We start from the raw sequence: 13191 nt of genomic DNA, 5'->3' as shown, positions 1-13191 counted from the left end.
TCTGCAGTAAAGCAGCTCTACAGAGTCATTATTCAGATCAGTTCAGATCAAGTTCAGTCAGTTCAGTCAGATCAATAATATCATGGATTATTATGCGTCTTTTAGTGTGTTCATTCACAAAAGAATTAATGAATTTATTCTTTATTCTTTACAGATGCACCAAAAACACAAGAACTGAAACGTCTGAATATCTGTGAAGTCGTATTACAATCCAGTGACTGTGGTGTAAGAGTGTTTTCTGGATGTTAATGTGGTTTATTTCCCATCATGTGTGTTTCAGGTCTGTGAGCAGTCATGACCAAATCATACGAGTTCAACTGGCAGAAACGCGTTCCTGAATTCCTGCAGGAAGGAGCCTCGTTTGACCGATTTGATGAGGTAAACGCCCTGATCTTGTCGCACACACACACTTCCTGTTTCTGCATTTCCTGTGTATCTCAATCAAGCTCTTAGATCAGCTGAAATGATGTTCAGGACATAAACATCCACAGATGCTCATCAGAGGGATTCTGGGTAACACAGGCCGCTTTCATGTGGTTTCTAGGATCAGATTTATTGACTGTCTGTTTGTGATTTCACTCATAATTAGTTAAGTTAGTATCTTCGCTATTTGTACTGTTTACTGCTGTAAAGACGAGGTCAGATTGACTGAAGTGTTAATTAACAGTCCGTCCGTCATTCACAGGCAAATCATCGCAGGTAAACATCACCTGATGCAGGTGTCAAATGTGTTCAGTCGCAGTAAAATCATCTTTGCGGGACGATGAAGAACATCGCGTGCTCTGGTTAATTGAAAGGCCCTGCAGGACGCGGGCGTCTTGATTAATGCGGCAGATGTATCGCACAGGAACTAGTGTGTAAATAAGAAGGAAGTCTCATGGAGAGCAGTTACAGTTCAGCCAGATCCTACAGAGCAGCAGACGGCGAAACTGTGCTGCCGGCGGCCATCTTGGCTCGTGTGTTCAGCTGAAGGCTGTTGACAGTGAACTCATTAGCCGAGCCCGCGGGTGTGTGCTCGCATCGGGACGCTTTTATTTGGACTTTGAGATTTTTACTGCCAAACTCAGAGAGGACGTTTGGAATGAATCTACACACACACACACACACACACACACACACTTCTTCTTCTTTGGTAGTCCATCGTATATGATGATGACAGTGTAGAGTCCAATCCTTGATCCATAAATTTGATCACATGTTGGGCATGCGAAGTCTGAGTTTGTAGGGGCAGGCATGGTTGTATGTCTCCATAGTCTTTTTTGTCGTTTCCTTGTATTTCTCTCGGATTCCAGCTGCACTATTCCTGTGTGGCAGAGCTGCTTCCAGATGGTGCGGTTTGCTGCTAATTCTTCCAGGCATGAGGGCTTAATTTGACACTTTCTTAGTGAAGTTTTTAGTTGGTCTTTGTACCGCTTTTCTGACCCCCTGCAGAACGGCCCTGATGGAGCTGACCATAGAGGATTTGTCGTGGCAGACGATCTTGAGGTAGCCTAATAACATGCCCAAACCAGCGTAGTTGATGTTCAGTGACCGTTGCCTCCATGCTCTTGCAGTTTGTCCTAGCGAGCACTTCAGAACGTGGTATGCATGTGATCCTCAAGACTCGCCTTATATGAAGACGCTCCAGCAGCCTCAGGTGTTGGCTGTACATGACCCAGGATTCACAGCTGTAAAGACGAGTGGTGATACAGACAGCAATTAGTAAGCAATTAGTGCTTATTTTGAAAGAACTTACGTTTGCCAAAGGCTGCAGAGGCTTGCTTTATCCGATTTTTTTTTTTTTATTATTATTATTAATCGAGATTGCAGTCCTCTGATACAGTGCTGCCTAGATACTTAAAGGATTGTACTATTGTAAGTGGTTGTTGTTCTATGGTAAGAACAGAGGTTGAGCCTCCGTTGGCCTATCTCTTCAGTTTTGGTGTTATTAACTGACAAGCTCAATCTGATAGAGGTCTTCACAGCAGCAGCAAGGATAGTCTTCTTCTTTTTGAAGGCCTCCTTTCCTTTCCTTTCCCTATGTATAAATAAAACATTTCTCTGTATTTTGGGACCAGAATTTGGCAATGTCACTTTGTAAAAAAGACTAAGCATCTGCACACGTACACATTCAAACACACAAACCTATAGACTAAACACGTAAATGAACGGCAAGAACACATGAAAAGTCTTCTGTTTTCAGTTAAAAAGGTGTCATTTAAGCGGCCCCTAAGTTAATAATTAACGATTTTTTACAACGGAAGTGATTCAATCAAAAATGTACTTTAGCTCCATAATAACTTTATCCTAGAGCTGCTGTCGAGCCAAAATAATCTCTGTCCATTAATTTTCCTGTTATCACTGTGGAGCTGCTTTGAAACAGTCTGTATTGTTAAAAGCGCTTTATAAATGAAGATGACTTGACTTCTGGGGTCTAGTACGTCACGAGCTCGCAGCCGTCAGATCAAGGACCCACATGAACCTTCGAATATTAAAGAGGTTTACGTCCAACCTGAAGTCACCAGTGATCCCATTACTGCTCATCACGCAGAAGCTTTGTGACATAGTAGGTTAAAAAGTACAGATGCCAGCGCACATCCTTATCCCAGTGCATACTGTTAAGGGCTCCAACTCCTGACCGCCTACGGTCACACGAGCCCCCATCCCTTCATGGAAATGTCACAGGATATTACAGATTTTTCTGTGTGGCCATGAGGAGGCCTGGTGGGAGTCTTGGCGATGGAGAGGTTGTATTCTGGCGGGTTAGTTACTGTCGTAAGGGTTAGCCAGCGGCAGCAGACTGAAAGCAAGAGGTCAGCAAACAGCAAAAAAGATTAGCGTGCAGTTACTCTCTAAACTGCTGCACTAGTCGCATCACATCACCCTGTCATTCATTCAGTCACACACACGGCTGTCACGTGTTTAATGACGTGTGTTTGTCGTTCCAGAATAACGCTCATCATCTGCTGTGTTTTTCAGGATCCCTTCGTCTTCGAGCCCAGCTGCCATTTCAAAGTCGACGAGTTTGGCTTCTTCCTCACATGGAAAAGTGACGGAAAGGTGCGATTATGTGTTTATTAATGCAACTGCTGCAAACACAAATCACACACACCAGAGTTATTAAATCCTCGGATCTTCATTATGTTTCTGTTCAGACTCTCATGAGATCATGTGTTTGAGAGCTTAAATTATATTCATGTGAAACTCATTATAAACTTATTAACTTGTGCATTTGATTTCATCTGATGACATGATTGATGATGTTCATATGGTCAATCACTGACTTTCAGTTTAAACTATTTCTGCCAGCAGAATTTTGTCGTGATGAGATGTGTATTATTATTATTCATATTCACACTAGATCAAGCACTGTTGTAGAGTAATTAAAACAGCATCGTTCATTAAATCTGTGACCGTGAGCGCTCGTGCGTGTGACGTGACCGCAGTGGTTGTGTCTCCTGCAGGAAGGTCAGCTGCTGGAATGTTCTCTGATCAACAGCATCCGTCCTGGAGTCGTGCCGAAGGTAAAGACGTCTGATTCCTGTTCCGTTGAAGTGAATCGTCCAAACACCTGAGTCGATCATCATGATTCGCTGCTTTTTGCTAACATTTTGAGAACGTTATTAAAGACCAGATAACTTTGAACTAACGTTCTGTTACCGTTCCTGGAAGAACGTTTGTTCATAACTTTGAGAGAACGTTGTGAGAACATTCCCTGTTCGCTGGCATGGCTTGTGACAGTGAGACGTGACTGAGAGCCGAACACACTCGACTGCGTCTTCAGCTGCAGTAGATGATCTGTCCATCAGACACATCACTTCACGCGTCACATGATCTGACAGAGTTAACAGGAAACGCTCTCAGAACTTTAGCTAACATTCGCTCAAGGTTCTCTCAAAGTTTACTGCTGAAACATTAACAGAATGTTTGTTCAGAGTTATCTGGGGCCAGTTGCATAAACACACCCAGTATGTTAAGTCAGTGTCTTTAGATCAAGTACGACCCACTAGCAGTTAGTCGAGGGCCGGTCAGTCTTATTTTTGGTATCAAATTAGGTCAATCTACATTTTTATGTAACTGACTCAAAAAAGTTATGAACAGTTCTTTAATGTTCTCAAAATGTTGGAACAATAACATTATTTATACATCATTCATGGAGTGTTTTTTTTTTTTACCCAGAAATATTCTAGTTTGTTTAACGTTTTTTAAATGTTTGTACTTGTTTCAGAACGTTCAGAGAACGTTCAAAAGTAACGTTCCCATAACGTTTGCAGAATTATACAATGGAATGTTCCCTTAACGTTTACATAACCAAGAAAAAACGTTTTTAACATTTAAAAAACTGGGCGTTTGAGTGTTCAGAGAACGCTGGAAACATATTTTTATTAGCGCTGATGTTCTTTGGATGTTCAGCGAGACTCTGTTACTGTGTTTGCTTTACATCTGCTCTCAAGTATTATTGACAGTCAGAGATTATATATCATATTCTGTGTGTGTCAAATATTGACTGGTGTGTGTCGCTGTGCAGCCGCACCCGTCTGTAGTGTTTGTCTGGTACAGTCACAGCAGGAAGTGACTTTATGGACCGTTTACCTGCGCGTGTGATGTGTGTGTGTGATGTGTGTGATGTGTGTGTGTGTGTGTGTGTGTGTGTGTGTGTGTGTGTGTGTGTGTGTGTGTGTGTCCACTTTCATGTTAATAGACACGTTTACTGTGATCATGTTCCCTAACCTTCACAAAATCCGGCTCTTGTTTCATCCAGCAGTTTTTGCAGCTCAATCTCTCTTTGTTGAAATGAATCACTCTTTGAATCTCATTCTGATCAGGATTGAATTGTTCATTGTGAGCTCATGAAATTAACATCATTAAATGAATCCGACACAAACGTGAGGTCTGGGAATGTGACGTCTCTTTGGGATTCAGTAGTTTTGACCTGTTGATGCCGTAAACAGTTTCATCTAAATCCAGAAGCTGCTCGTGTTGATGTTGGTTAGAATGTTCTTGTGAGTTCGAGACTCGATGCTGAACGTGTTGAGTTGATGTTTGTCCGTGTTTTTGTTCCGTTCTGAAGGACTCAAAGATCCTTGCGTGTCTGGAAGCCGCCGGGAAGAGCGAGGCGGATCTGGACGGTCGCATCATCTGCGTGTGCAGCGGTCCTGACCTGGTCAACCTCAGCTTCATGTACATGGTGACCGACAACACGGACACCGCCAAGGTAACTGTTACCACGGCAACACGTGTGACCTGGTCAATGCAGCACACGTGTCAGACGGCTGCAGAATCACGCTTCTGTCCCGATCCCTGCACTGAACGTGTGTGCCTGTTCCTGTGACGGATCAAACCTCTGGAGTTTCCCATATATTATCAGTGTCGGCTAATGTAGCGAGTGTTCTGTCATGTTCAGCAGCACTGTAATATTCTGTTGTGTGATTCGTTTGTGCTTCACCGGCACCGAATCAAAGCGTGTCAGTGAAACGAGTCATTTGTTGTTCATTCACTCCAGCTGGTCAAACTGACTCTTATACGAGCTGCTTTACTTTATTCCGATGTCGTTTGAACTGTTTAAGTTCGTTAACTCTTCATGTCACGGATCTAGTAGTTTGATTTGTCCTGATTCATGAGCTTCCTGAGATCATTCAGAGCGTCATTCAACATTCAAAATCATTCAACTTCTCCTCGTTTATGACTGCAGAAATGGATGGAAGGCCTGAAATCCGTGATTCACAACTTCAAGGCGAATAACGTGTGTCCGATGACGTGCCTGAAGAAACAGTAAGTAGATCCACGAAAGACTCGAACTACCAAACGACACAAATATATGAGCTCATCTGTGACGGTAAACGACCGTTGGAGGTCTGATCACTCCGCAAACAATGATGTTTTCCAGCACAAATATCTAAAGACTCTTAAATCAAGATACATTTACTGGAGAAGAGAAATGACTGAAGATATTAAGACTTGTTTAAATGAAAAATGTAATTTTGCTTCTCCAGTAAATGTATCTTGATTTAAGAGTCTTTAGATATTTGTGCTGCAGAAGAGGAAGAACGTCATGTTTTTGGGTGAGATGAGAGCAGAATCAGCAGGATCCATCAGATGTTGGTCTTCATGATCTCTCTCTCTCTCTCTCTCTCTCTCTCTCTCTCTCTCTCTCTCTCTCTCTCTCTCTCTCTCTCTCTCTCTCTCTCTCTCTCTCTCTCTCTCTCTAGTTGGATGAGACTCTCCTTCCTTACGAACATCAACGGTAAAATCCCCGTTCGAGGGTGAGTGTCTGATTATGTCCTTGTCGTCTCTTTACTCTGGAGTGTTTTGTCTGATCTGATCGCCTCGTCTCACGCAGAATAACCCGGACCTTCGGCTCGGGGAAAACGGAGAAGGGAATCTTCCAGGCGCTGAAGGAACTCGGTCTGCCCAGCGGGAAGGTCAGAGGAACGTCATCGTTTGACCGTTTGATGGATTGTGAATTTCTGTTCCTGCTCTTATTGTGAGCGATTCAGTGACGTGATTCTGAAGAAGAACATGTTCGTCTTTGAGCTCCAGCTGATGACCAGAGTTTCATCCGGAGAAAAATAAAGTGTAAAAATAAATAATTAATAAGATTAAAATAAATAGATTAAAATAAAATAAAAAAATTGATAGAAATAAATAATAAAAAGAAAATTAAAATAAATAAAAAAGATTAAAATACAAATGTGTAAATAAATGAATTAAATAAGTAAATAAATAACAAATATTACGATAAATTGAAATTAGTAAATGAATAAAATAAATAATAAAAATACATTAAAACGAATTATAAAAGTCCAATTAAAAATAAAATAAAATAAAATAAAAAAATTGATAGAAATAAATAATAAAAAGAAAATTAAAATAAATAAAAAAGATTAAAATACAAATGTGTAAATAAATGAATTAAATAAGTAAATAAATAACAAATATTACGATAAATTGAAATTAGTAAATGAATAAAATAAATAATAAAAATACATTAAAACGAATTATAAAAGTCCAATTAAAAATAAAATAAAATAAAATAAAAAAATTGATAGAAATAAATAATAAAAAGAAAATTAAAATAAATAAAATATTTTGAAATACAAATTTGTAAATAAATGAAAAAAAAAATATTATATTAAAACAATATTTTAAATGGACAAATATTAAAATTAAAATGAATGAAAAAATAATTAAATAATATTAAAACAAATAGGTTAAAATAAATAAATTGTTAGAAATATAGAAAATAAAAATAAATGAAACGATTAAAATACAAATTTGTAAATAAATGAATAAAATAAATAACAAATATAACAGTAAAATTTTTTTAATAAATAAATAAAACAAAATAAAAAAAGATTAAATGAATTATAAAAGTTAGATTTAAAATAAATACATAGATTTAAAATAAAAAATATAAAAAAATAATACACAGTATAGTATTATAGCGAGTATTTTCCAAGTAATATTTTACACATATTTATAATGTTTAATTTTCATGGTATAGATTGGGTCTTTAGACATAAAAATGTCTTTTAAATGTTAGGATGAGGGTCGCTGAATGATCAGATATGAGGGTCTGTGGATCTAAAAGCTTATTAAACAGTGTTTTATTATTACTGCTTTGTTACGACTCGCATTCCAGTGAAAACGTCTAAAAACTCTTTAAAAAACGGATTAACTAGTTTAATCTTAATACTAGTGAAAGAACCTGCCGGTTCAGTAAAACTTGATATGATCACACTGATGCGGTTTCAGGAGTGTTCACTGGGATCTCTCGTTCATACGGATGGGATCACGTCTCGTTCCTGTCGCGCTGCAGAAGTTAAAGTGTGAGTCTCAAACACGAGCTGCTGTTTTTCTCTTTTGTGTTGCAGAATGATGAAATCGAGCATTCAGCCTTCACCTTCGACATCTTCTACGCTCTCACGCAGAAAATCTGCCCTCGCACGGACATCGAGGAGCTTTTCAAGAAGATGTACGTCCACACAGATCTAGTTCTCAGTATGTCGGTAGATTAGCAGCACTAACTCATGAGACAGACTCTAACGCTTCAGCAGTTCAACATTAACCCGTGTTTGACTAACAGGAACTGTAGACGGTGTCGTACTGATGCTTTGACATGTCTAACTCTCTCTCTCTCTGTCTTTAATGGTTTTGTTTGTGTTTTTGTAACCAAACCAAATCTCTTCTGCTCAATTTCTTTGCAGCAACGGAGACAAAAGTGATTATTTAACCGTAGAGCAGTTAGTCAGCTTTCTGAATGAAGTAAGCTCTTTATCATTTATTAACTGTGTGTTTCTGTCTGCATGTCGCCCTGCTGTCTGTGTGTGTGTGTGTGTGTGTGTGTGTGTGTGTGTGTGTGTGTGTGTGTGTGTGTGTGTGTGGTGACGGTCCTGCTTCTGTTTGTGTGTTTGTCTCGCTTCATACGGGTCTGAGCGTCTCGCTGTGGTTGGTTCTTGTGTGTTGTTGTACTGTATGTTGTGTTTGCTGCTCGTGACACACAGACAGTCTCTTGATGTCAACACTGTTTGTGAACTGTAGTGTAAGTCAGTGATGTTTTAGCAGGTCAGAAATGAAGCAGAATGTGAGTGAACTGCCCAACACTCGTCTGTTCTCCGTCCGTCTGCTTTAATTTGCAGTGAAGACACACTGTGTGTTTTATGTGTATTGGAGAAGTTTGCCCTCATAAGGGTAAAAAATGCATCTGAGGTTCGGCTCCAGCCGGCTGATTTCTGACATACATGGCTGTATTTTCATGAGCTCATAAAGATGCGTCTCCGAGGATGACCCCTTCCTCACTGAAGATGTTTGTTTTCCCTGCAGAACCAGCGGGATCCTCGACTCAACGAGATCCTCTTTCCGTTTTATGAAGCCAAACGAGTCACGCAGATCATTGAGAAGTACGAGAGAGATGATGACTTGAAAAAGAAAGGTAAATGGAGGCCGAGGAGATGTGATGAGCGTCTAATGAAGCGCTGCTGCTCTCTAGTGGCCAGTCAGTGTCGGCACATGCTCCGACAAACACACCTAGAGCTCGAGAGTTTCTGAAAGAGTCTCTTCTGCTCACCAAGGCTGTTTATTTGATCAAAAATACAGTAAAAACAGTGAAATATTATTATTTCTATGTGAATATATAGTAAAGTGTAATTTATTCCTGTGATCAAAGCTGAATTTTCAGCATCATTACTCCAGTCTTCAGTGTCACATGATCCTTCAGAAATCATTCTAACATGATGATTTGATGATCAAGAAACATTTATGATTATTATCAATGTTGAAAACAGTCATATTTGTGTGGAAACTGTGATACATTTTATTTTTCAGGATTCTTTGATGAACAGAAAGTTCAAAAGAACAGCGTTTATTTGAAATAGAATCTTTTGTAAAATTATAAATGTCTTTACTGTCACTTTATCAATTTAATGCGTCCTTGATGAATAAAAGTATTAATTTCTTTCTTTTTTTTTAAATCGTTCTTACCACAAACTTCGAATGAAAGTGTATCATGTTTTCCAAAAAAATAAACACAGTATTGCTGAGCAGAAGAGACTTCTTTTAAAAGCATTAAAAAATCATAATCATTTCAACCGTATGAAGGTGATGAAGCATTATCAGCGCCGGCGCGTGTCAATCATCTTCTCATCTGAACATTTGCGGACGGATTTGATCATCTTGTGTTTTTCAGGTCGCATGTCCTCTGACGGATTCTGTCGGTACCTGATGTCGGATGAGAACGCGCCGATGTTTCTGGACCGTCTGGATCTGTGTCAGGAGATGGATCAGCCGCTGGCTCATTACTTCATCAGCTCGTCACACAACACGTACCTGACCGGCCGGCAGTTCGGCGGGAAGTCTTCGGTGGAGATGTACCGGCAGGTGCTGCTGTCCGGGTGCAGGTGTGTGCCGAAACACACGCGTGTCAGAGAAACAACTAAACATGCTCTTGTGTTTGAGCGCCTGTTCCTGTCAACATGTCAGAAATCACAGCTTTGTGTGTGTGTGTGTGTGTGTGTGTGTGTGTTCCAGGTGTGTGGAGCTGGACTGCTGGGATGGTAAAGGCGAGGATCAGGAGCCCATCATCACTCATGGGAAGGCCATGTGCACCGACATCCTGTTCAAGGTGAGCTGTCAATCACTGCTTCATTGATGACTGTTCTGCATGTTGGAGATCTTGATGCTTTTAGTTTTAAGTAGCAAAAACAGACTAAAGACCCTGATATACTGCAAGTGAAATCGAAGGAGGAACTTGTGTGACGTCATTTCAAACAAAATCAGGCCAAAACAAAATTAGTTTAGTTGAAACATCTTTCTAGAAAACTTCCGGCTGGTAAACACCCATTGGTCAGTGGTGATGATGTAATAGGAGGGTGTGGCTCTGAGGCTCCGCCTTCTTCTCCACCTCCGGTTCATTTCTTCTGTTCAGAGGCGAGTAAAAACATGAACACACTGAAGAGACGCTCTATAGTAGAAACTGAAGCTGTGATTCTGATTTAAAGAGATGTTTAATACTGTAAAGCGGCCGATTTAAAGCGATCTATCATATAAAGTGCTGTATAAAGATCAGATGCTTTCTTAACTGCTGTTTTATGTCATTTTTGTTGTTTATTTTGTTATTGAGAGGAAAGCGCAGCACATATTTACATATTCATATAAATTTGGGTTGTTCTGGATGTTCGCTAACAGTATATCGCTGTAAAAATCAGTATATCGCTTGAAATTCTGTTTACCCCCAAGCAAAGAAACGAAAAATTTGTCAGTATATCGGAGTCTTAATGTTAATAATGTCAATATAACAGATCAGAATCGGAGTCTGAACTCTGTGTTCGTTTGGCTGTTTTGAGTCTTTAGTTTGTTCATAATGTGATTCATTCATTTGATCTGAATCATCTGATCGTTTGCTTTGCTTTTATCAGTAATAATAGCTAAATCATGCAGTGGTGTATGTTTTTGTTCAGCAGTCCTTTTTATTATAATGGTGACAATCTGCTTTTCTGATGTGCTGCTTGTTTGTTTGTTTGTTCATTTGTTTGTTTGTTTGTTTGTTTGTGTAACAGGACGTAATTCAAGCCATAAAGGAAACGGCGTTTGTAACGTCTGACTATCCTGTTATTCTGTCCTTTGAGAACCACTGCAGGTAAAAGCGCTCGTCTGCGTGAGGGTCAGTGATGTTGACCGCTGGTTCTGTGCGGCGGCGCTCATGCTGTGTGTGTGTGTGTGTGTGTGTGTGTGTGTGTTGCAGTAAACCGCAGCAGTATAAGATGGCCCGGTATTGCGAGGAGATCTTCGGGGATCTGTTGCTCAAGCATCCGCTGGAGGGATTCCCAGTACGTGACCTCCTATTCCCCCGCACACAGATCCAGACCAGACCTGCTTTAGTCTCCTGGGAAAATCTGACCCACAATGCCAATGTAGTCCACTGAAATCTCACTGTTCCTTCACATACGGCGGTGAATGTGTTGATGAATGTTTCTGCGCTGTTGTGTTTCCAGATCGAAGCCGGTCAGCAGCTGCCGTCGCCCAACGACCTCAAACGCAAGATCCTCATCAAGAACAAGCGCTTAAAGCCGGAGGTGGAGCAGAGTACGTACATGAGCGCTGTCGTCCCGTTACCTTCCTGTGGAAGAGATGAAAACCTCTCGTCATTAAAGCCAATTCAACACTGAAATAAAACAAACAGCTGCACAATTAATCAGAATTAAAAATGAAGTTGTGATACTCTGTTCATGATAATAGCATGTTCTCGTTCACAGTAAATGAAGTTTAACACTCATTTGGAAATATAATGTGCGCAAGGTTCACTTTATTTACATTCACATCTGCATCATTTCCATCATATTTTGTGGATAGAAGTTTACAGAATTTCGCCAATATTCTTCCAAAATAAACATTAACATAAACATTAGTATTGTAACTTACAGTGGATTACTGAACGTGATGATGTCATCGTGATATTTGCATACTGAACTGTGATTGGTCTTTTCTGTATTCATATCATCCTCCTGTCGTCACGAGCTTCTGTTGCTCTGGAAACACTGATCTGAATGAAACAGTTCAACAGATACTCTGCGGCCGTGGTTTAAATAAAATATTGTGTTTTATCTTGATGTTCTTTGTTAAACTGATGCGTGTGACTGTCATGAGTGATCATGTGACTGATTATTGTGTGTTACAGAGCAGCTGGAGTCATTCAAGAAGCACATGGAGGCTGGAGAGATGAGCATACAAGCTGGAGAAGATGAGAACGATGAAGATCTGGACAGCGGTAAACACTCGTGCACACACACACAGATACACACACACTCACAGAGACACACTCACACACACACTGATTGTGAATGATTCATCAGTAGCTGTGTTTCCATCCACCTATTGTTATGTAAATTTTGGGATATCACATAAGAAACGCTGGGTGGAAATGCCAAGATGCAAATAAATTATAAAAATGTGCATAAAAACCATAAGCGCTCAATTATACAATTGGATAATAGTTTTATCTGTTAAGAAGACGTGCACATAAACTCCGATGGAAACACATTTACTGAATAAATCCCTCAAACCCTCACATGACTTTGCCTCAGCAGCGGCTGTGATTGGATAACTGCACTAACCAGCGGACCAATCACATCGCAGCATCTCAAATGTTGGTTTGGTGGTTCTGGTTGGTTTGGTTTTGCACCAATTCCGCAGGAAGAGATTGTTTTGTTCTCTTGAACACATGGGATGGAAACGCTGCTTTATCCACAAATGTTTTATGAGATATTCCAGTCTAGTGCAGAAGTTGAATTCTCAGCGTTAGATGGTGTAGTGTTTGATCTCTCTGTCTCTCTCCAGCTCTGGACAGTAAAGATCTGAACTCAGACGTGAAGACCAGCATCACTCAGTCGCTGTCGGAGGATCCCGGCGATCCGGACACGCGGGACGGCAGCATCAGGAAGAAGGTGAGCGGCGCAGGACTGACGTTCATCAGCGCTCGAGTTCTGCTCTGACATCATCTCCGTGTTTCAGATCCCAGATGATGATGTCACAGAGATGTCAGAAGCCACAGAAGTCACCGACGCCACCGACGTGTCTGAAGCGTCCGACCTCGACATAAAGAAGAAGGTGCGGCGCTGAATCACATGCTTGTTGATGTTTTATCTTTTTTATCTTTTATCTGTATCTGAGATATATCTAAATGAATCGGTATCGAATGAAACTGAATCAAGATCATAA

The 13191-nt window shown here is 40.3% G+C and overlaps 1 protein-coding gene across 7 annotated transcripts in view; it reads left to right on the top strand.

The window, feature by feature from the left end:
* plcb4 (phospholipase C, beta 4) overlaps positions 1 to 13191 on the top strand; it is a 43489-nt gene that overhangs the window by 14383 nt on the left and 15915 nt on the right. For all 7 annotated transcript variants that reach the window (XM_051874230.1, XM_051874231.1, XM_051874227.1 and 4 more), the window contains exons 4-21: positions 281 to 378; positions 2959 to 3039; positions 3444 to 3503; positions 5051 to 5194; positions 5672 to 5751; positions 6189 to 6242; positions 6320 to 6401; positions 7854 to 7954; positions 8187 to 8244; positions 8803 to 8911; positions 9665 to 9875; positions 10006 to 10099; positions 11034 to 11113; positions 11219 to 11303; positions 11469 to 11559; positions 12152 to 12241; positions 12811 to 12917; positions 12985 to 13080. In XM_051874230.1, the coding sequence (XP_051730190.1) occupies positions 295 to 378; positions 2959 to 3039; positions 3444 to 3503; positions 5051 to 5194; positions 5672 to 5751; positions 6189 to 6242; positions 6320 to 6401; positions 7854 to 7954; positions 8187 to 8244; positions 8803 to 8911; positions 9665 to 9875; positions 10006 to 10099; positions 11034 to 11113; positions 11219 to 11303; positions 11469 to 11559; positions 12152 to 12241; positions 12811 to 12917; positions 12985 to 13080 (1707 nt within the window). In that variant the 5' untranslated portion in view covers positions 281 to 294. The remainder of the gene's footprint in view (positions 1 to 280; positions 379 to 2958; positions 3040 to 3443; positions 3504 to 5050; positions 5195 to 5671; positions 5752 to 6188; positions 6243 to 6319; positions 6402 to 7853; positions 7955 to 8186; positions 8245 to 8802; positions 8912 to 9664; positions 9876 to 10005; positions 10100 to 11033; positions 11114 to 11218; positions 11304 to 11468; positions 11560 to 12151; positions 12242 to 12810; positions 12918 to 12984; positions 13081 to 13191) is intronic.

Source organism: Ctenopharyngodon idella, chromosome 20, assembly GCF_019924925.1.
Source record: "Ctenopharyngodon idella isolate HZGC_01 chromosome 20, HZGC01, whole genome shotgun sequence".
Taxonomy (NCBI): domain Eukaryota; kingdom Metazoa; phylum Chordata; class Actinopteri; order Cypriniformes; family Xenocyprididae; genus Ctenopharyngodon; species Ctenopharyngodon idella.
The sequence above is the reverse complement of the archived record's forward strand: the minus strand, read 5'-3'. Positions and strand labels throughout refer to the sequence as shown.